At 41.8% G+C, this 23,188-nt stretch overlaps 2 protein-coding genes across 2 annotated transcripts; both read left to right on the forward strand.

The window, feature by feature from the left end:
* The first annotated feature begins 1,771 nt into the window (after nt 1-1,771).
* FANCE (FA complementation group E) lies at nt 1,772-13,110 on the forward strand. The gene is made up of 10 exons (XM_063118953.1): nt 1,772-2,016; nt 3,214-3,883; nt 4,791-4,835; nt 5,118-5,177; nt 5,409-5,552; nt 7,480-7,603; nt 8,784-8,859; nt 11,183-11,249; nt 12,066-12,191; nt 12,849-13,110. Exons 1-10 carry the CDS (start codon nt 1,793-1,795, stop codon nt 12,951-12,953), a joined length of 1,641 nt encoding a protein of 546 aa, XP_062975023.1. The 5' UTR covers nt 1,772-1,792; the 3' UTR covers nt 12,954-13,110.
* Nucleotides 13,111-16,880: 3,770 nt separating this feature from the next.
* LOC134393932 (large ribosomal subunit protein uL1) lies at nt 16,881-21,504 on the forward strand. The gene is made up of 6 exons (XM_063118962.1): nt 16,881-16,922; nt 18,759-18,833; nt 19,015-19,095; nt 19,444-19,592; nt 20,855-21,027; nt 21,303-21,504. The coding sequence occupies exons 1-6, from the start codon at nt 16,918-16,920 to the stop codon at nt 21,471-21,473; spliced, it is 654 nt and encodes a 217-aa protein (XP_062975032.1). The 5' UTR covers nt 16,881-16,917; the 3' UTR covers nt 21,474-21,504.
* The last annotated feature ends 1,684 nt before the right edge of the window (nt 21,505-23,188 follow it).

Below are 23,188 nucleotides of genomic sequence, written 5' to 3' on the forward strand. Positions count from 1 at the left end.
CGACAATTTTTGTTGCGGTCAGTGGATGTGCAGCAGTGCAATTGAGGCTGCCTCCTCTAAAATACACTTTTCTCCGTCAATTTCTATGCACAACGCCATGCTATGGAAAAGTTATATTTAAACTGAAATCCACTTACAAGTCAAAGGTTGTGCACAGTGCGGAAAGAGGCTCCATATAATCCATTCTGAGTTATAGTCAGAATCTGCCTGAACTCTAAAGGAGTTATCCAAGATGCTGAATCTAGTTTGGGGATAGGGCTCAGAACCTTGGATGGCTCCTTAGAGTTCTGGCAGGTTCTGATTGAAATCCAAAATGGGTTCACTGCCCCACCCACATCGGAGCCACCAACCTCCACTAGTAGATCGTGTGGACCGCATTGGCATTTGTGGGGAATTTAAAGGAAAAAAGTGAGGCTTCAATCCAACGCGCACTTACACGGGAGTAAGTCTCATTGAGCTCTATGCACTTACTTCTGAGTAGACACAATGTGTCGTGTACTGTAAAAACGCGAATAACTGAATGAATCGCATTTTACTCGCGAAACAACGTCAGAATTAGAAAGAGCGGGAACTGTTTGTACTAATACTTCTGCTGGGCGTGTATGGCTTTCTATGGGCAACTTTTACTTCTGCCTAGAGTTAGAAAAAAAAGAAACGGAGACTGACGGAACTGAGAAGTTTCCATCTTTGTATAGTAGGGTGGGCGACTCTACAATTTCTTATCTCTATAGACATGGGCGCTTGCTAGCTGCGCCACGCGTCAGCCGGCTGCTACAGTCGTCGCTTCGTAGGAAAAAAGAGCGCGGGAAGAAAAGAAGGTTGGCGAGAGAGGGTCGCCGAGTGGGAGGCTGCGGGGCTGGCGGCTGAGGAGGTACGTCTACATAGGACTTCGCTTGCTCCCCCCAGCAGTAACTGCGGTGTGGTTTGATTCGGTATCGATTTTGGGGGTGTGGAGAAGGGGGCGGCGGCATGGGCATGGTTTGCGGTGCGTTTATCCTCTATGGTAGGGTGGCCATATGAAAAGGAGGATAGGGCTCCTGGATCTTTAACAGTTGCATAGAAAAGGGAATTTCAGCAGGTGTCATTTCTTATGCATGCAGCACCTGGTGAAATTTCCTCTTCATCACAACAGTTAAAGCTGCAGGAGCTATACTGCAGCTATACTGTGACCAGATTTAAAAGAGGGCAGGGCACCTGCAGCTTTAACTGTTGTGATGAAGACAACATTTCACCAGGTTCTCCATATATACAAATGACACCTGCTGAAATTCCCTTTTCAATATAACTGTTAAAGATACCTGTCCTCCTGCCCTGTCCTCCTTTTCATATGGTCACCTTACTCTATGGCCTGGTTCAGACAACACGTTAAACCATGCTACTTAGTGGCTACGCAACATGGTTTAGCGTGTTGTCTGAACCAGGCCAATGTGTGTGTTTTTAAAAATTCTACACCAGGTGCCTATATAACACTTACAAATTGCCCTAAGCAGAGGTGGATTCGGGACATAGCGAAATTGGGGGTTCAGCAGCTGGAGGCCCCACTATTGTGGCGTTTCTTTTCTTCCATTCACACCTTGTGTCTTACTCTGATGTAGACATCACCATCATCATTACTATTATTGATGAAGTGCTTGAACTTTTCTAAGAGCTGTAACCAGATTAAAAGAGGGACCATTGATGGTAATAGACCAGATGAACATTTTGGTACTTTTCCATTCTACAATCAACGTGTTTTGTATGCTTCATTTCATATTCACATGTGTATTTGAACTTGATTGACAGTGCTAGCACCATGGATAGACTTTCCGTTCCTTGGATGCATCGATTTGATCAATCTTTTCGTCTTCTCCTGTGCTCATTGGTGTCTGGTCATTGGGGGGCCTTGGCTGCCTTCCGAACCCTTCAGCGCTCCCAATCTGGGGAAGAAGCAAGGCAGGGATTCAACTGGCAGAGTTTCACAGTGAACCTGTGTTCTCAAGAACCTGTGCTCAAAGGGCCTGAGAAGACCCTCACCTTGTGAGTTGTTCAAACCTCTCATTTAAAAAGCTTGGAATTGTGTCCTTTTCATATGCCAGAATTATTTTTTTAACTTAAGAACAGGATTGTGCAGTATCTGACACATGCTCCAGTGTCATTATAGTGGGCTTTGGGGACTGATCAGCACCTGGAAGGAGTAACTTGAAGTTTGTATTCCTTCCCTACTGATTTTAGTATGCAGTTGTGAAAAGTAGTAGTGTGCAGTGATTTTTTTTCTATTAATAACTCTATGTACATACTGAATTCTGATCTATGTTAAAGAATAAGTATTCTTTCTTTGCTGAGAATAGTATCTGTAATACTACTTCATTTTCTTTCTCATATTAATGGTCTCTTGGTAGTCTGGCCTCAAAAACAAATTCTGTGCGAAAATTGAGCACAGTTTTATAAATTCTATGCCTTTGCTGTGTTGGACAAGATCTTAAGATCTAGACTTGAGCCCATATCCCTGTCTTTCCTTTATATAGGTAGGAGAGGTTCATTTGGGCTTTGAAGATAGAACTACATATTATGGAAGATGCAGGGCTGCTGCTGTTGAAAGTGGTGCTGCCATGTCAATTTCTCACTTGGCTCCTCCCTCTGTAATCTGAGTTAATGCTAGAGGGAGAAGCCCCAGCTCAGTGCTAGCACACAGGCTTTTGCATATAGAAAATCTGTTTTATTCTTTTTAAAACTTACGGTTTTATATTATGTTATTGTACTTTATGGTTTTAAGCTTTGTCTTGTAAAACTGGGAAAGACTTCAGTCTGAGACCTTGGAAAGTTGCTGCCAGGCAAAGTGGACTGCACTGGGGTAGATGGATCCGTGGTCTGGTTCTGTATAAGTCAGCTTCATATGTTCTTATAAAGTTATATGTCATGACCTCATATTATTGTGTGTTGTTCCCCTGTCAGCAGCCAGCAATGATATGTGGCAGAAAAGCACACAATATCAGAACATGGTGGAAAGCTGCTACATGTTGGGGAGACAGACTACTCAAAACAGGGGAGGCAGACTACTCAAGACAGGGATGTTTGTTTTTCACAGTAGTCCTGTATCTCCTATAGTACATAACTCCTGAGGTCTGCTGCACAGTGAATTGCACCGCCTATGTTTGTTATAGAATCAGCATTTTACCCTGGTGATGATCCAAGTAAACATATTCCTGCTTCCCTTCTTCCATATGGTCATTTCAGAAAACCATTACTGCTACTGCTTCCAGTGTTGTGTCAAAGAAATCTCTTTTCCCTGCTGCTTACAGTACAGTCTGCAGTACCAAAAGACTGCCTCATCCGTCTACTCCAGGCCTCTAGACAAGATCCCAGCCCAGACCAATGGGTGCAAAGACTGAGGGATTTATTACAAGTGGGGATGCAAGAGAAGAGCTCTTTGATGCCAGTCCTGCTATCAGATACATGTCAGCAGCGGCTGAAAGGTCTGTGCCAGAAGGTTATGACTCCTCGTTGCAGCAAACCTAGTTTAGAAAGAAAACTAAGCTGGTTTGTTAAACAGGCAGATCCCTGCTTAATGCTAGCTGGAGATGCTCTTGGCTCTGTGTCTCAAACTAGGAAAAAAAAGAAGCTAGCTGAGGAACCTTTGGGTCCTGAAGAAGAGAGACAGAGAAAGAGGTCCCGATTGGAAGATGAACTGGATACAGAACTTCCTAGACGGCATGCTGTACTGCAGGGAGTTGGTGCAGCTAGCACAGGGACTGAGGTCATGATGGAGGTTTTTGGAAATGAAGATGTTCACAGTCTAAGCTACAATGTCTGTCAAAGTTCTGTGAAGGAGGATGCAGTGGAAAGGAGAGATGCCAATCAGAGCCCTCAACAGGACACAGCAGCCGAGGTTCCTGATCATATTAAGGTATGAACAAACTCTTGCATTATTTTCCTTGCTTTCTTGGGGGACTAGCACTGCAAACATATGGAACATAGTTCTCTTTACCAACGAGGTTTTGCAGCTATCCTTCTCTTTATGCCCACTAGATGAGTCGGGGCATGATCTGCATCTGTAGGATGTGCATTGTAAGCTTTAAGAAAGTGGTAGGAGGAGCAGATTGTGGAGTCAAGGCTTCTTTTGTGTTAGCTTAGCTTATGGAAGTAGGTAGAAGACTGGGAAAATATTCCATATTTTTAGGTGAGCAAGCAACTGAGATCTCTCTACATATGATAAACAATGTGGACATAAGTTGTCCAAAAATGTTGAAAGCTGGGGAGAGGGTATCAAATATTGTCATGTGGTATGGGCAGTCCTTTCATCAACGGTGTGTCATGGCCTGGCCTAGGCCTTTTAGATTATTGATGAGTTGTATGTAATGGACAGGAGTATTCCAAGGTGTGTGTGTGTGTACACACACACACACATGGGAAAGTTAGAGAAGAGAAGTTAGAGTAGTGAAAGATAAAAAGTGAGGACTCAAGAAAGACTTATTTATTGTCTCAAAATTTATTGATTATAATAAGTTGTAGAGATGATTGATTAACATAACATTTGTTTAATCGTCAACCTTTTTTGGGGGGTGTCTCCTGAATTGGTAGCAGGGACTGCACTGGGGGCGTGGTGGTGCCACATGCAGCCCACCCCTTCCTTACATTCCCTCTCTGGCTGCTTCTTATCCTAGTAGATCATATCAGCATTACTCTATAAGGTTTAAATACTTGATATTTTTTTTACTTATTTTTACAGACTGCATCAGGTTTATTTCAGAGTAGTTTGAGGAATACAGCCTAGGTCTCAGAGTGATTTAACTGGTTTTTCTCCTGCATTTTAGGTGCATGTACCCAAACTTAAGGAACTGCTAGAGATGCAGTTTGATGTAAGTATTCGTTATTATGTTTTCACTTGGGACAGATGCCCTGGCAATATTACTCATACGCCTCCTAAAGAAGCTTCAGTAAATCTGGGACAATTTTATTTTAAGGAAAGGCATTTATTTTATACCCTACCATTTTACCTTAAAAGCAGTCAATGTGGCTAACAAAACATTTTAATATTACATACCACCCCCACAAAAACATCAGCTATTCTTTGTTCAATTTTGAGATCACATCCTCTATTGTCGATAACCTCTAAAGTTTTTCTCTCCTTTTACTTCTAGCATTCTGATGGGAATGCCCCTCTTCAGCTGCAGGTTCTGAATGAGTGTACTCCAAGCCAGGTTAGTAGGGTCAAAAGAAGGTGACTAGATGTAGGTGACTTACAGCTCAGTCCTAAGCATGTTTACTTGAAAGCAAGTCCTATTTAATTCAATGGAGATTTCTGCCAAGTAAGATCATATTCCCAGACTTCAAGACCTTACTAAAACTGTACAACTAAGCCTGAATCCCATTTGTGTCTTATCCAATGGATTGTTCTTGGTAATGGTTGTGTTCTCTTCCTTTTCCTTTAGTTGGAAGGACTGTGCTCTTTACTGCAGCTCTCAGAGTGCCCGGAGAATGAACTTCTGCAGTTTTGTACTTGGTTAGTGGCACTCTCTCCTGATCTTGGCTATAGTAATGCAGCAGTACTTGCTGGAAAACTTTTCCTACCTCGGGTATGTATTGAGCATCTGCACTGGATGCAGGAAAAAAATCCCTTCTCTTTGGCAGTGGTGGTTGATGGGTGCAATATTACCTTATTGATTATAGAGCTTTATCCATTAAAGTTGTCTGTTTTAGTCTCTGCTCTGCCATGTTTGTGAAGCAACACTAAAATAGCAATACAATAGTATTTGTATAATTTATCCAGTGGCAACATTACTATAGAGTACTTTAAGGGCACAAACTTATGCGTATGTTTAGACAGAAAATGTCGTGCAACTCTCAGCTGGCTGGGGAATGCTGGGAGTTGTAGGATTTTTCTGTCTAAACATTCATTGGATTGTACCCTAAGTGCAATTAATTTGATTATTCTGGACCCAGTTGATTGGATACTTTAGTCCTGATTTCCTATGACGCTATGAGCATAAGAATTCAAAATGCAATGTGTTGATTTGGATACTGCAGTATCAGAGATGATTTGCATATTGTCCTCTGATATTGTTAGTTATACTACACTATAATTATTGTTTGAGCTACTGGGTGTGAGCTGTGGGTGATGGGACAATGATCTCTGTTTAGTAAACATATTTCCATATTGACTTCCAGTATTAAAGCAAAACAATGTGGAAGTGGTGTCTATTCTTCCTTCTAGCCTTTTCTCTCTCTTAGTTTAGGATGGATTACAATTGCCTCTGCAGAGCCAGTGTGGTATAGTGGCTAAAGTGTTGGACTGGGAGTTGGGAGATCCGGGTTCTAGTCCCCACTCAGCCATGGAAACCCACTGGGTGACTTTGGGCCAGTCACACACTCTCAGCCCAACCCACCTCACAGGGTTGTTGTGAGGATAAAATGGAGAGGAGGAGGAGGATTATGTATGCCGCCTTGGGTTCCTTGGAGGAAAAAAGGCGGGATATAAATAAATAAATAAATAAATAAATCTCCGAAGATAATTTTTGATGCTCATGTCTTCCATGGTCTATTTCTTTGAAATGACAAGCATCCTTGATCAGGATGATGAAATCCATAGTTCACTTAAAATACCATACATCTTTCCTGGAACTTCCAGATCCACATGACAGGAAGCTTTTTGATGTATCAAGTCTGCCAGAGGTAGCCAAAGTGTCTCCTTTTAATCAACACCTTCATAGCCTATCTACTGGATCCAAAACATGTTAGGAATGCCTTTCCTGACTATGTGGCAGTCATTGGATTGGCTAAACTTGTTTACTTGGGATTTTAGCTCTGGTCTACAGACCATAAAAATGAACTATGATTCCTGTATTCTTTTGGTCATTCTGGTCACATTTCTCTTACCATGTGGAGATGCTGGGCATACTGAAACTCTCCAGGTGATCCCCATGTTGTATTTTACCTCTAAATCTTTATGTAGGTTGGCAAGTTCCCCCTCCCCCCCTCTTTTTAACCATTTTTACATTTCTCAAGTACCCATCTGCTTTCCGTTTTTGTCTCTTATCATATTCCTTTAATAAACATCTTTCATTTGTACTGGAGGTTTGGTTGTGGGTTTTTGACATTCCCAAGAGAGGCTTCTCTTCCTACTTGCTTAGCCACTCTGATTCACCAACCTGTGCCTGTATCCTTGTTCTTAAGGATAAGAGGAAAGCAACTGCCTTGCCCATGGCAATGGGATGGGTGGATGTCTAGCTATTTGCTACCTCTCTTCAAGCATATAATTAATCTTAGAGCTCTGGATTATTCTTCCCAGCCAGAATTAGGGTGGAAAAAAGGGAGGTGGTGGCATAAACCTACCAATTAAATAGATATGCACACAACTGGCCTGCCTTGCAAAAGCAATTGTGGCTCTGTGATTTTTACAGGCTTTATCAAAGATGTGTGTAAACCACGTTGGTGACTCTTGATATGCAAGACTGTGAACAGTGTGTATCAGGCAGTATTCCCCCCGTTGTTTCTGGTCTGTAGGTTCTCTTGCTGACTGAGCCACCCTCCTGGTCCCTCACAACTGCCCTAATGATGTTCTGCTCCAAATATGCTCGCCCGGTCTGTTGCACCTTGATTTCTTCAATTGTACAGGCCCCAGGAAAAGGTGAGCGTATTAGCTCTGCTAGTAAGTATTAATTTGTTTTCTCCAAGGACATACAGCATTCTCTCTAATTGCAGGTTTGTGCTGCGGATGTATATAATTTTCTCTAATGGCAAACTTTCTAATAGCAAACTGGTTGAGTACTGACAGGCAAAATGGGACCATTGAGAAACAAAAGGGGGTAGTATCAGCATGCCTGGATGAACCATGATATTCACAAGTACAAATATTTTTAAAAAAACATGAGGGAGGGGTAGGCAGCCCAGTGAAGACTGAGCATGCTCAGTGGGCCACACAATGTTGAATGTCAGTTGGATGAGAAAAATGTAAAATCTGGGAGTGCGGAGGAGAGTGAATTGGCCTGCTTGAACCTGTTACAGCTTATAATATCTTGAGGGTATGGCTGCTTGCCTGCCTGCAACTCTGAAAAGCAACATTCCTGGTAGGAGGTTTTTTGCAACTGAAAGGAATCAAATGATTTCCTGGTAGAAAATACTCAATATAGAAACATCAAAGAGAAAGAATAGTACAAGTAGAAACAAAGGCAAATCCATAATAACCAAAGCAATGTAGTACAATTAATAAAAGGACCTGGAACAGTGCAAAGGTCAAATTAGTGCAAAAGTAACAGCAATTCAAAATTGGAATGATTGATTAAATAAAAAGGAATAAAATGGAAGGATACACGAAGTAAATACCAATGAAGCAATAAATAAAAAGGAATAAAATGGAAGGATACACAAAGTAAATACTAATGAAGCAATTACTAATAAAGCAGTTTAAACATTTCTAGGCCCTCTCAATTCCTCCTTCTGCCCAGTCTAGTTAAAAAGTTACTTAGGGCACAATCCTATGCATGTTTAGGTGAAAAAAGTCCTAGAATTCCCAGCATCCCTCCAAGCAGCTATATATGAGTTCTTGGTAATCTGATACTGCAGCATATTTTATTTAAAAAACAACAACAATTAAAGCAGCCTCCCCTTGGCCACACTGTCTGGAGATTTTGGGGGTTGTGGTTTAACAATCTGGAGGGTGTCAAGCTAGGGGAGGATGAGTTAAAGAAATGACCAACTAAACATTTTCTTGGCCAATATAAATCATTACCTTTCACTAACAATGTCCTTGTACATCCCTTGAACGACATCACATGCCAATTTGAAATATTCTATCTTTGCTATTGCAGGCCATGAGCAGATGAAGTTAGTGTGCAAACTAATTGAGGAGTGTTTGGAGCCTGAATATGTGCGGCTGGTATTCAGGTAAATGTTCCTAATGCAAAATGAAATGTAATATTGGAATTGCATCTGTGAGTATTTGGTTTCCAGTCCTGGACAGAGTGATGCCTAAGTGGTGTCAAGGTACTCTGGAATCCACCGTTGGTACCTTCTGACATATGAAACTGTAATGCTGCCTTCTCCAACCTGGTGTCCCCCAGGAGTTTGGATCTACAGCTCCCGGCATTCCTGACCAGTGACCATGCTAGCTGGTGTTGATGGGAGCTGAAGTCCAAAACGTCTGGAGAGCCCCATGTTGAGGAAGGCCGCTGTCATGGAAGGCTTCTGTGCTTCCTTATGAAATTTCAGACTAACAGCACAACCCTATACATGTCTTCTCAGAAGTAAGCCCATTGATTTCAGTGAGATTTACTCCTAGGTGAGTGGGTATATACCAGGGGTAGGCAACCTTTTTGAAAGGTGGGTACATTTGGCAATTTGAGAAACTGCCCTGGGTATCATCACAAAATGGCTTCCATGGGAGGCGTAGAAAAGGACAAATAACTTCCCCAAAAGATTAAGCCCAAAGCAGAGGAGGAATCTGAGCCCCAATGCAATAACTCCTTTGAACCCACAGTTTTCAGCATCTACAGATACCTGTTTCACAGCAATCCCAGCTGCCGATAAGAAGATGTATTATTATTTTATTCTTAATATTCTTTATTATTAAAGTGAGATGGGTAGGGTACCTTGGTGGGCACCAAGAAAGGTGTCTGGTATTCATTAAGACCCATGGGCACGACATGTCCTACCCCTGGTATAGAGTCCGCATCTGGAAGGAAGCTCCATTGAATTCAGTGGGATTTACTTCAGATTAAACATGCATAGGCTGCTCTGCATTGCTGCTCGGTTTTACCCTGGTTGTGCTTTTATATAGTATTTTTATATTGTGTTTTTATACTGTTGTTTGTTTTATACTTTGATTCTGGGCTGATGGTTTTAACTTTTGTGAACTGCCCATACTGCGTTTCCCATACTGCTATTGGGCAGTATGGAAACGCAATAAAAAAAATAAAAAATAAAATAGGCTTGTCCTGGTAAATGTAGTATTTTCATTTGCTGCATGTCACATAGTTCCTCTTTTCCACTCCTTTTCCCCAAAACATTTCTGGTAAAAGTTGCTAACTTCTTTGAAAATTATTTTGTTCTGTACCTTCTTTTACTTTGTTATCTAGGCTGTTGCTCTATTAAAGAAATCTTAGTTGATTAATGAGTTTTCCTTAATGAGTTAATATTATAATTTTGCATACAACTAAAACAGTAGTTTAGGAGAAAATTATATACTTCCTTTTTAGAAGGAGTATGTATATGTCACAGTGGGGTGCGATTTTAGAAGAAGCAGTCTGTCCTGTGTGAAAGTTAAGGGGAACACCTAAGATGGTGCCTGCCATCTGTATATTTATAATAAAAATAACTTTTTTAAAAAAGTGTCACTTGATTAATCAGAGATGTTTTTGATCAATTTATTAATAAAAAGGTTGCAGCCCTAATGTTATGTCCTCACATCACTCCTCTGTAGAAAGGACTTGAAGCTTTTTCCATATTGAGACATTGGCTGTGATTGCACTAGGCCAGTGGTGGGGAACTAGAATGGGGTGTGGGTCAGATGAAAGACCCTCACCCCCGGCCCTCCACAGGCCAAGTGACGTCGGGGAAGTGGAGCTTCTCCAGCTGGTGCTTCGGCTGGGTACCCAGCTGGGGAAATCCTATACGCACTGCAACTGCCCTGATCAAAGTGTGGGATGGAGGAGCACTCTTCCACCCCATCTTGGTCAGGATGTGGGATATGCTAACATTAATTCCCTGCTAGATCCCAGAGGGAGGGAGTTTGGGGAGGGGGTAAGACTTGGGGAGGGGACCAAGTGTCTATGAGCTGGATGAGGGACCCTCATGGGACAGAGGTTCCCCATCCTTGTATTAAGCCAAGAATCCTGACTTAAAGAAGCTAGCATATACATGAGAAGTGTGTTGGTCCACTCAGCCCCCTTGCTCACCCCTTCACATGAGCAGGGAAACTATCCAAGAAGCTGCAATTAACCATCGCGTCCCATTAAGGTGCGAGCCATTTTTGGTTAGCGTGTAACAGGAAGCTATGGCTAATTGCACCTTCCTGATTAGTTTCCCTACTTGTGCAAAGGGGGGAACGAAGGACTTGTGTTTATCCATGTGCTGCTTGTGCGTATCCTGGCTTATTAAGCCAGGATTTTTGGCTTAGCATTACATGTGGCTGTTACGTATTTATGGGTAAGAGTCCTTCTCTAATATAATTTCGCTCTTCTATTTCTCTCTCCCCTGTCTGACTTTCCAGCCATATTATAGAGGTGCCATGGTCAGAAGATCTCTTTACGGTTGTGCATTCTTTGCTGGAAAGACAGGTGACTGTATACATTGGCCTTCCTGGGCTTCTGTAATTGGATTATTTTATTTATTTAAAACATTTTTTTGCTGCTTTCCAGGGCAGAAACCCTCACAAGGTGGCTTACAACAATAAAATACATAAAAACAGTTTAAAACATTAAAAGCAATAAAAACATACACAGTAAAATAGTTAAAACCATAAAAGCTAACAATAAAATAATCAAGAACAACGGCAATAGCAGCACTACAGTACATCATGAGAAGGCCATGGTAAAATAAAACCTTTTTACGGCCTTCTTAACAGTTTTCAAGGATGGTGCATGGCGGACCTCTGATGGGAGTTTGTTCCACAGGTGTGGGGCCACTGCTGAGAAGGCCCTCTCCCGTATGGACACCCACCTAATTTCTCTCACAGGTGGGCAAATGAGAAGGGCCTCTCTTTCTGATACTGAAGTGCAGGCAGGCTGATATGGGTGGATTTCAAGTGAATGAAATTTACTGGTTGGATAGCCATGGAGACTCAAGTCTCTTCTGTCCAAACTGGTATGTTGCCAGTTCTGTGGTGATTACGCATTTGTTGACAGCATGGGCAGGTGCTGGCCTTGCTAAAAGTGGCAAGGCCAGCATCTCAACATGTAGCACAGAGCAAATTGTGATCTGAGTTCCTTTTGTGTCCACTCTCTAGGCGTGTTTTACCTGCCTGGTGCTGTTTTTATTTGATTCTTCATCAGTATGACTTGCACTGAGACTCTCTGAGCAACTGAAATGGCCACTGGTACAGTTAATATTTAGGGTCAGTGTTTCCCTCCTGACATTTCTACTTCTGTTTTCAGGTGGAATTGTCTACTGAGCTTTTCAACACATTAGTTCTAAATCTTTGCCAGATGGCTCAAGAATTTGCCACATCAATGCATTACGCAAAGCTGCTTCTGAGTCTGCTGACCAAATACGAAAGCAGTGTGAGTAATCGCACCAGGGACCCGAAGGGGGAAGAAAATGAACTGTGACTGAACACAAGTACTCCTCCGATCTGATAATGAAACTTAGGTCTTACGATGGGTTTATAAGAATTGTTTCCATCATACTGCGCAATTGTTCTCTCTAAAAATTCTAGTCATTTTGTGGTTGGTGGTCCTTTTGACTTTGTTCAGTATTAAAGCTGAGTCAGCAGAATGATGGACCTTGCACCCCACCACACACACACACACCCTGCCTCGAGGTTTCCAGGAAATATGATATCATCAGGTGTGATTTCAGGTTTATTTTCACAGGATAAATCTTGTGGGAATGACCATGTTTTGTGCTTGGTTAATTAATTAAAGAAAAGATGTATCTTTTAATATGCTTTTCAAATGAAGTAACTTAAGCTGCATGTTAAAACAAACAACACAACCTGAAGGGATTGTGAGAATGATAAAATAGCACCATCTATCAGAAGGCAAGGTATCAATCCAAATAAACATAGAAATAGACTTTTCTCTACAACTTTGGTATATATTGTAGACTAACTGGGCATTTGGGATGGCGATCGGGAAGACTCAACCTGGGTAAATATAATGGATTATGGGCTTGCATCAGCGTTACCTAAATATCTTATGTTTTGTTTTTCTTTTTAGATTACATTGGCCCACCAGCATCGCTTATCTGGTGCTCTGGACAACAACAAAACTATCTTAAAGAAGTCTCTCCAGGTTGCATTAAAACGAATGACTTCCAGATGAAAAACGGACTTGAATGCCTTTCCCTGTGTGGGGAATGCAAGAAGGCAACCCTGTTCTTTATTGCTTGTAACTCCAAGATGGAAATGACTAAAGGCTCCTTCAGATGCTGAAGAATCATATATGTCCTATATCTCTTGAACTATTCACTTTTTTGCTTCTCTCTTTTTTGCTTCTCTCGTTAAGTCACTCCCATGTGACTTAACGAAAATGCCAGATGGATGACTTGAAGTAGGAGCATTTTCATGGCTTAGATTGGATCTGTGCATTGTCTTGCAATGCTGTAATTTAGGATTACTTATATTTTTTAATGTTTTGTTTTTATAAAGTATTTTTTTAATTTGTCACATGTAACCAATGAGAGGATGTGAGCAGTGGGAATGTTAACTTCCCTGCCATGCTATTGTTGGAGCCAGCAGATACATCTGCATTACCTCAAGGGCCATCCTAAGATATCAAAGATGCAGGAAGGGGTGGGGCCAGGCTCAGGATGTGCACTGCTTGGAGCATAAGAGAAGAGATGACATATGGGTCAGGGGGAGGAGTAGCAGAGTAGGCAAAAGCAGAAGGCTTAAATGGGAGCAAGCCAGCTACCCTCTCTTTTGCAATTGGAACTGGCGAAAGTCAGCCTGGCGATAATCTAGGGTGCTACAGCTTGCTTCTGTGAGATGAGACAGCTAGTAAGGCATATGTCTAGTCAGGGAAAAATAGATTTAATGGGCTCAAGCTCAGTTTAGACATTGGTAGATAGTCCAGTGCCCTAAGTTAATGGACATTATTGTCAATACTAATAAACAAGATGTTACATCCAACCAGCTTTACCAGTGTTGTTTTTCAGGGATGGTATGGAGAGATCTAGATGTCTATGCCCCAGGAAAATACATAGAGCCAATGAAATATAACTATAAAATGAGAAATAAAGTTGCATACCACTTGTAAGATGGTTGATTACACAGAAAGTATGTGTGTCATTTGATTAAAGAAAAGTTTCAGGGCATTACATGGGAGATTGATAATTGATCTGCCAATGTCATTTGTTCTCCTAAAGGTAGTTGTAGGGGACCCCAGTTTGGATCAGAGCTGTGGTTCAATGATATCTAGCAGTCTCGAGGCTGTTATTAGCCTTGGAGACAAAAACATACAGGCCTCTCTGCACCCAAGGGACTTCGGGTTGAATTGGGACCCCTTGCTGTTTGGAGGAAAGGGTTAAATTCCTTGTGCCATAGCCCCTGTCCAAATTGGGGTGGGAAACACATATTAGTACAAGACCCATGCTTTATTTAAAAACATCCACTCTACATGCCAGTACTACAAGTCCCAGCATGCCTTTGGCAGCCCACAGGTGCATGTGTCCTCTGAGAGGTGCTTCCCTCCTCTCTTTGCAATTACTGCTCCTCAATAGAGTGTTGAAGAGTAGCATTGCGAGGAGGGGAGGTAAGCGGTTGTCAGTGGCTGCACCCAGCTCTGGCCAAGTCTGAGCTGGTACCACCTCAGCCTACGCTTCTCGCCTACCAAGTTCTCCATCAGGAACCTGTACTGAAGTACCAGGGTGGACCTGGGCATTTGGCCCCCTTGTTGAGCCTGTTTCTAGGCATATTTATTTATTTATTTATTACATTTTTATACCGCCCAATAGCCGAAGCTCTCGGCATGCGCAGTGTGCCTCCCTTTCCTCTCTCCCTCTTAAGAGCAACTTCCCTTAGATTCTGAAAAAACAGCAATATCAGGACAGGGTACTTTTGAGCATGTTCAGAGTTTGGCCTCTCAAAATCACAGTGTTGTATCTAGTTATGATTTTAAAAGCATGCACAATGGGTGGGAGGAGGCAGCACAAATGGATGCAGCCCATTTATGTGGGTTGTTTCCTTTTATGTGGAATTGGGTTTACTACTCAAGACTGACTTTAGGAGTCTGGCTTGTGAAAGGCATGCAGCAGCCACACGCTTACACACTCACAATGGCTGCCAAAGGTTGGTAAGTCTGGCCTCCTGCCCAAGGTATGCAGGAAGTGGTAGGTGTAAGTCTAGTTTTTTTAATTAAATTCTTTAAAAATACTTAAACCCACAAATTTCATGTTTTTTAGATTTTTTGAGTACATTGTACAGCTAGACCTATCAGCATGCCAAATTTCAAGTTTCCAACTCATCTCGAAGTGGGTAAACATTTCCAGACATACATCCCACACACATACTTTCAGCTTTATAGGTAGAGATTTAAATCAACCTCTCTTTGGATGAATCAAAACTATATAATTGAGCAAAAGGTTAACTGATTAGCTGTTGCAGCCCTAACAGTATAAATATGAGAAAAATAAGGAAACAGCAAAGACAATGGCCAGAGCAATCCAAACTCCTGCCAAAGACCGGCTGAGGGTTTGTTGGATGCAGCAGAAGCGCCAGTCCGCTGGCCAATAAATGGCATTTATCTGGCAGGATCAAGCTGTATTCCTCACTGAAGTTCTATAACCCTGTGCGCAATGGAGACAGGAACAGACTATTACACATTTTATTTATATATATATTTTCCTGTCCTTTGACCTGGCGTTTCATGGCAGATTACAGTATATCTTTTCACTTTCTTCTCAATCCTATAGTGAGGTAGGTTATAATGAGATAGGCGGTTGTATCTAATATCTGAGCAGATATTTAAACCACACTGACTTAGCCATTTAGTTTTTTTAAAACCCCCACACAACTCTTGTGTTACAATTGGGGGGCGGTGAAGAACAGTTTGGATAAAAGGACGATGGGAGGGAGCTTAACTAAAGAATGGAGGCTACTTATGGTTTTTTAGAAGAACTTTCAGCCATCTTTTCAAGTTAATGTCCACAGCAATATTGGATTAAATTTAACTATTGTAAATAGTAGAAGCAATTCATAGTTAAGGTTTTGGCAAAATTGCAAGCAGTGCTGGTAATTACTATGATTTATATAGTGCCAAACAATGTCCAGGGCACTTACAGAGTAATATAAGCAAAAAAAAAGACAGATCCCTGTCAGGTAAATATTTAAAAACTTATCCCCTTTCCCCTTATAAATTATATGATTAGTTGAAACGTGAGATTGCATGGCTTTATTTGACAGTTCTAAGATCTGTTTTCATTACCAAAATTGAACTATGAAACAAAGGCAGTAATAAAGAACAGTTTTGAACATATGGAGTCTGCGTTTCTGTCACAAGAGAATAAAGTGTTGGTCTGGATTTGGGGAGCAGCAGGTCTTGAAGATCAGATAGTGTAATTTTTGGAAAGCTTTAAGCATGCTTATGCTCTTATTGTAAATATTAAGCACTGAGTTTAAGAATGTGTCTTGAGCTGCTTTTTTTGTATGCGTATTTGAGTCTTGATAGGCATTTACTTTCAAGAGCCTACGCTGGCCGCCTTTTAGGAGAGTCTAAATAAAGAGTCAAAACAGAATTGTTGAACATAGGCTCACTTTACAATTCGTTTAATCCTTTACAAATTCCAGAGGGGCAGCATTGTTAGCCTGTTACAGTAAACGCAAAGCAAAGTCCGACTCCTGTGAGCTCAAGACTGTGTGTGTGTTAGTTCTTGACAGTTTGCTTAGGCTCAAAAGTCACCTTGAGTGCCTTTTTTGGGGGGGGAGGCATAAATAAATAAATGCCCCTCTCGGCACACACGGGCCCCTAATGCAGAACCACCTTTCTTTTATCATACCATACGCAGCCTTCCCCAACCTGGTGCCCTCCAGGTGTTGCGGACTTCAACTCCCATCACCCCCAGCCATCATACCAATAGCTAGGAATGCTGGGAATTGTAGTTGGGAGGGCACCAGGTTGGGCCAGCCAACCCCACTGAAACGTCTCGTTCCCTCGCCCCTCACCCTGCCTTTCCTCTCCTAGCATGGCGTCCTGCGCAATACCTCACACTTCTCGCGAGATGCGACGATGTATTTCTCGCGCGAGCGCAGCTCCTTCCTCCTTTTCCGGTGGCTGACGGAAAGCCAAGATGAGGTACTGGCTTCTTTTGCCCGGCAACGTGGTCTCGAGCCGGTGGCGTCGGCTTTCCGTAGCGAGTTAATGACTGAGTTCGGACGACATGCTAATCAAGGGAAGGGGGTGGGTGGGTTAATAGGCACAAAATGGAAAACAACCGTTGATTAGCGTGTCTTCCGAACTCAGCCACTGTTCCTTCCCTAGCTCTACGGCAGGAGCGGCGTATGTAGTTCTCGCAAGAAAGAAACCGGCAGGCGGGCCTCCCGTCCAGCCCTTTCTTGGGTCTGCCCGGCCTCCGCACCGGCCTGTGTTCATGGGACACAGCGCGTAGCTTGCTCCGTGCCGGCATAGAGTCGAGGGGTTGCTGCTCCTGTGAGGAGGGCGGCCGGCCCCCTTAAGCGCGCCCTTCTCCTTATCCGCAGCCACCTACGGAAAAGTTGCTCCTAGCGTGTGTTCGCTCTTGCCAAGGGCTTCCTGCTTCCTGAACATCGTTGCTTATCCCATCGAGGCCCATCTTGGTTCAAGAGACACGAAGTGAATTACATATAGTCCTTCTTCCTTTTCTCCCCCACCCCTGGTACTTTTTCTTAAAGCAGCCGCTGGTCTTGTTGTCTCCAATCAGCACGATCTTATACACGTTTAGTAAGAAATAAGTCCATTGTATTGAATAGGCTTATTCTCAGGTAAATGGGTATAGGATTGCAGCCTCAATCTTTTATTTTCTGTTGGTTTTCCATCTCCAAATTGTACTCCCCGAGCTTCTTTTAGCCCCATAATTTCCTATGGGGGATATTGGTTTATTTCCCCCCACCACCATTGGGCCAAGGTAGCTAGAGGAGAGTTGGTAGATGGAAATCTACCTCCACTTTCTTCCTCCTTCCCCCCCCCCCCCATTGGAAATTGTAGCCTGAGTGGCTGTTCTTGATAAAAATATATATATTTCTGGGGGACAGTACTTGTGGTTAACTTGATGGGTAGCTTGAGCCTAGTTTTATGAGACAAGTGAGGCTGACAACCAAGCTGCATTTAAGGTGTGTGAAACAAGGTCTTGGGTCGCATCACCTCTTCTGCTTTGTTAGTGTGTTGTGCATTGGGATCATGTCCAGGTTTCAGGACTGGTCTCTCCAAAGTTGCCAGATTGTATTTGGTTTAGAGAATAACTCTTATGTACATGGGTGATTTTTTACTGGGCCCAATAGAGCTGGTATAGCAGTGCTATATAATGCCACGGGAGTCTCTGGAAAGATAAGAGTAGAAATCTGGGTTATGAGGTTGGCAAGAAAAGTCACCTGCCTAATGTAGGGGTGGGAAACTTGTGGCCCTCCAGATGTTTTGGCCTACGATACCCATCAACCCTAGTAAGCGCAGCCAATGGTGAGGGATAATGGGACTTATAGGCCAAAACATTTGGCGGGCCACAAGTTGCCTACCTCTGACCTAGTGAATGTGCTGTGTTATATTCCATGAGGCAAATACATGAATATTACTTTAAAAAGGGAGTCCATATGAACCTTCCTGAGAGCTAAAATCTGCATCAGAGGCATTTTTCCATGAGAGGTGACAGGGATGGCACTCTTTTTTTGTAACACCCTCCCCAGGAACACTTGCCTGGCTCGCTCACATTTTAAGTTCTAAGCCCCAGAACAAGATTTTATTTCTATTTTTTCCTAACATGCTAAGAAAAAAGCTCATAGAAAACAATTCTGCGGGCAGTGAAGACAATGGGTTCAAATGTTTTTGTGATAATAGTATGGGAAAAGCCATCTTTAGGGTCTGTTTATCTTACAGTTCCTGTGTTTTCATCGTTTTGCATGCGTGACTCGTGTGATGTATGTATGCTCTTCAAATTTACAGCAGCAAAGTTTCTCGTGACACACTGTACGAAGCAGTACGGGAAGTCCTTCAGGGAAGTCAGACGAAACAACGCAAGTACGAACCCTTTAGCATCTTTTTGTTTTGTGTGTGTAAAGATCCTCACAAAAGAGAGACTTGATTCAGCAAACTAGATGCTATGTTTAATTCTTTCCAGTTGTTTATGTCTTGTGGCTTGCTTTCTCAATTTCTGGTTTTGCTAGGGAAATAAAGTAAAACATTGTCTCTGTTTCCTTAGGTTCTTGGAGAGTGTCGAGTTGCAGATCAGTCTGAAAAATTATGACCCACAGAAGGACAAGCGTTTTTCTGGCACTGTCAGGTCTGGCATCACTATGATCTGACCCAATATTTATCATGTATCCCTCTCCCAGTTACATATTCTGGATATAATATGCCTAATAATAAAGCATCTCACTGATTGGTAAATAAGTTAGCCGCTGGGTGCAATGCTGAATATTCTGGGTAGTTTAGATCTTCCTTCTTTAAAGTGGGTGTAACTGAACAGATTCCCTACCCTTGGTTTTAAAACAGGAGGGGGCAGTGTGATGAAGCACTCTTGTGGAACCAGCTGAGTGCTTTAAGAAGCAGTCTTGCAATGTGATTGGTGAGGATTTGTATTGCTGCAGGTGCTTAGTGTATGTATGGTGTTGTTCTCTCTCACTCTCAGACTCAAGTCCGCTCCACGGCCTAAATTCTCAATTTGTGTACTGGGAGATCAGCAGCACTGTGATGAGGCCAAAGCAGTTGACATGCCTCACATGGACATAGAGGCTCTGAAGAAACTCAATAAGAACAAGAAACTAGTGAAAAAACTGGGTGAGTTTTGAGCAAGTTGGGAATGGGGTATGGCACCAAAAAGGGTTCAGTTGCTTAGAGAGTATTTCAATAAGTGAGGGTAACTAAAGCTGCAATACTAAACACCCTTGCTAGATAGTAAGGCCCATTGAACATAGTGGGGCTTACTTGTGAGTAAACATGCATAGGGCTGCAACATATCTATCAGTGGCGGCTATGAGGCGGTATATGATGACGATAATAATATAATAATAATAGTAATTGGTAGCATGTTTACTCAGAAGTACCTCTAAATTCATTGAGATTTAAGATGAAGTCTGCAATTTATTACATTTGTTGGTGTTGCTCTTAATGCCAAAGTTGAGCGGGTGTGGAGTAATGTTTAATCTGTTTCTATATGTTCGTATTTTATCTTCATGATTTAGTATATATGTTAAGAATTTTTCTCTGCTAAGCCCTAAAGATGGGGCAAGTTGTAAACTGAGAGATAGTTTCCTGTGGCTGCACATGAACTAAATATCTAAATTACCATGAGATGTGCTTCCTTTATAGGTTACGATTTTACTACACTTTTGCGTTAACTTTCATTCAAAGGCACTGTTATTACTGGATAGGTTGTACTTTGGTTAGGAAAAACTCTCCCCAGAGAGAATGCACCCACTAGCCAGTGCAAAATGACACTTTTCTGTGAGGCATAAACTGTTCAAAAACTTTCCATGCTCTCTGATGTTTATATCATCTTGTAAACCATTGTTCTGTCTTTTATATAAACCTTCTGTGCTGTGTAATTTTTTCTTTAAAGTTACAAGTTTAGCTGCATGTTGAGGAAAGTAAGTTGCATTGGATTACTTATGTAAGATGTGTGCTGTAGTGTTGCTCTGAAATCTTAGTGATAATCCATTATAGTAATTGTCTTCAGTTGTAATATCGCCATTTCAGCTCCCACCAAGGGTACTGATTGTAAAAACCTTCACATTAGCCAAGATTGTGTTTTTTGAATGCATATACTTGTAGTGGAAAACTCCATTACAAGATTTTTGCATATTCTTTACCTGAAGCTTGTAAGTTTAATTCCTACATGAAGTAATTTTTCAAGTGGCTCTAAGGTACTTAAACATTCAGTCCGGAATAAGTATTTCTGCTGTTTGTTTTGGGCTTACTATGTGTTTGGTGGGGCGGGGGAGGGAAAGTGCTTTGTTAACAAGGTCTCAACTAAGCTTTATACTATAGTTGGAGACATAGTGATCTATGTAAGGACACTTATTTGTCATGCTTTCCTTCAGCAAAGAAGTATGATGCTTTCCTGGCCTCGGAGTCCCTGATCAAACAGATTCCTCGAATCCTGGGTCCTGGCCTGAACAAAGCTGGCAAGTTCCCTTCTCTTCTCACTCACAATGAGAACATGGTGGCCAAAGCTGATGAGGTCAAGTCCACTATCAAGTTTCAGATGAAAAAGGTAAAAAGAGTCATCTATAAAGAGCCAGATGGTGATATCATAGCTTTACTTGCTCTGTCTTAAGCAGATCTTTCTTGAAGGGGCTGTTAGTAATCGGTGGCTAACCACCTATTATTCATGTAATTAACAAATCACTAGGAGCTTTGAATTGGCTGCCTGAAATCAAACTGCTTAACATTCACTTACTGATATCACAGACCACCTGGGTTATTGCTATATCTGCCCATTTATAATTATTAGAAAGCTACATTCAATATATGCATTTCTCTCTGCAGGTGCTCTGTCTGGCTGTGGCTGTTGGTCATGTGAAAATGGCTGAAGATGAATTAGTTTATAATATTCACTTGGGTATCAATTTCCTAGTGTCATTGCTCAAGAAAAACTGGCAAAATGTACGTGCCTTGTACATCAAGAGTACCATGGGAAAACCACAGAGGCTTTACTAATAATAAAAAGTAATGTAATTGTTTTAAAGAATCTGTGACTTCTGAGTTTTTCTTATCTGAGCCTCTTTGATCTACACCTTCAGAGATGCTCTTACTATTCTGTGTCACCTTTCCTCCCTTCTACCACTTTATGGTATCCATAATTGGAGGAAAAACAGAAGTTGGGATCCCAAAGTTACAAAGCTTGGAATTGTTAGGAGCCAAGTGGGAGTCCCAGAATTATGGTACAGTAGCTGTCGAGGTCACACCAGATGCCAGTTATTTTAGTAAACTGATTGATGTCAGAGTCTGGTTTTGAGTTAAAGTGAATAGTTCAAAACCCTTTTCTACATTGGTATTTAGTAATTGCTTAACTGAGTGTGAGATAAAAAGATGCTCTTTTACCGTATTCTCAAACTAATATTAACTTGTAGTGAGTGTTTTTATTCAGAGGTGGGTTGCTGGTGCAGTGAAGATAGTGGTACATAAGTGGTCTCCAATCTTGCTCCTATGAGGGAATTATCTGAGAATTTGAAGCTACTTCCTTAAGTAGCTTCAAATCAGTAAACACCAGTTGTCTTTCTCATTTGTGCAGTTGGCACTAAAGATACTAAAGCTCGGAGACGAATGTTACATCCATTTTTTCACAAGTACTTGATTCATAATCAACATCCTCACATTTGGTTTTATTTATGGTGGGTCAGATCCAGACTTTGCATTCTTAGAGTAGACCCACTGAAATGAATGGGAGAAGTCAATCATGGTAGAATTAAATCCCATTGATTCCAGTGGGTCTATTCTAAGCAAGTAAATCTGGATCCAACTGATTAGCAAAATAACCCCTCTATATATTTAGTGTTGAATGTATTGGTCTCTCCTAATGAGGGCTGCAACACTGTAACACCCATAAGCATCCACAGGTTTGCTAGGTAGGGAGTAATTCCCACACAATACTGTAATTGCATAACATCTGTAATATATGTGTGTGTGTGTATGAATGAATTTGTTTTATGTGGGAAGAGGAATAGTCTTCGTAGCTATTGCTCACTAGAAGCTCATGCCAATATGGAGCATTTTAAATCTTTGTCACTTTCTGGTGTCAAGGAAGTGCCATCTGGCAGAAAGCCTTATTGTAATTCCCTGGGCTCGAGATAAAAATGCCTCTAGTTAAGAGTATAGTGTGAAATTACTACCTTCCCCAACCATAATTTGGCCATCGCTTGTGTGAATTCAGCACTTACAAATAAAATTCAGCTAGCTACATTAATAACTAATTAGTTACTTTTCAGAGTGATTTATTTTTCAAGAATGTAAGAAGCTGGATCATACAAGTCAGACCATCTGTCCATCTTCTCCAATCTGGTGCCCTCTAGATGTTTTGGACTTCGACTCCCACCAGCCCCAGCTAGAATGGCCAATGGTCAATAATGCTGAGAGTTTGTCCAAAAATCTGGAGGGCACTAGGTTGGCTGGTCTTCACTAACAGGCAACTACTCTACAGGGTTTCAGTCAGGAATCTTTCCTAGCCCTAACTGGAGATGCCAGGGATTGAAACTGGGACCTTGTAAAGCATCTGCTCTCCCCATTGAGATACAGTCTGTCTATAAGGGGCAGTTCATGGTGTAATTCCTTGTAGTTAGTGTAGCTGCAGTGATGGAAGTAACAACTAGAATTTCTTTGTAAGAATTTGAACATGTTTGAAAGCTGCTCTGTATGAAGTGCATTACTTCAACAAG

This window comes from Elgaria multicarinata, chromosome 1, assembly GCF_023053635.1.
Source record: "Elgaria multicarinata webbii isolate HBS135686 ecotype San Diego chromosome 1, rElgMul1.1.pri, whole genome shotgun sequence".
NCBI classification, from domain to species: domain Eukaryota; kingdom Metazoa; phylum Chordata; class Lepidosauria; order Squamata; family Anguidae; genus Elgaria; species Elgaria multicarinata.

Excerpts from the sequence above, each read along its gene's own strand:
- LOC134393932 (XM_063118962.1), top strand. Across the intron at positions 18,834-19,014 it reads AGTCAGACGAAACAACGCAA|GTTCTTGGAGAGTGTCGAGT; the intron begins GTACGAACCCTT and ends CTGTTTCCTTAG. Across the intron at positions 19,593-20,854 it reads GAAACTAGTGAAAAAACTGG|CAAAGAAGTATGATGCTTTC; the intron begins GTGAGTTTTGAG and ends GCTTTCCTTCAG.
- FANCE (XM_063118953.1), top strand. The coding sequence starts at position 1,793 with ATGGATAGACTTTCCGTTCCTTGGATGCATCGATTTGATCAATCTTTT. Across the intron at positions 5,553-7,479 it reads GAAAACTTTTCCTACCTCGG|GTTCTCTTGCTGACTGAGCC; the intron begins GTATGTATTGAG and ends TCTGGTCTGTAG. Across the intron at positions 7,604-8,783 it reads TGTACAGGCCCCAGGAAAAG|GCCATGAGCAGATGAAGTTA; the intron begins GTGAGCGTATTA and ends TTGCTATTGCAG.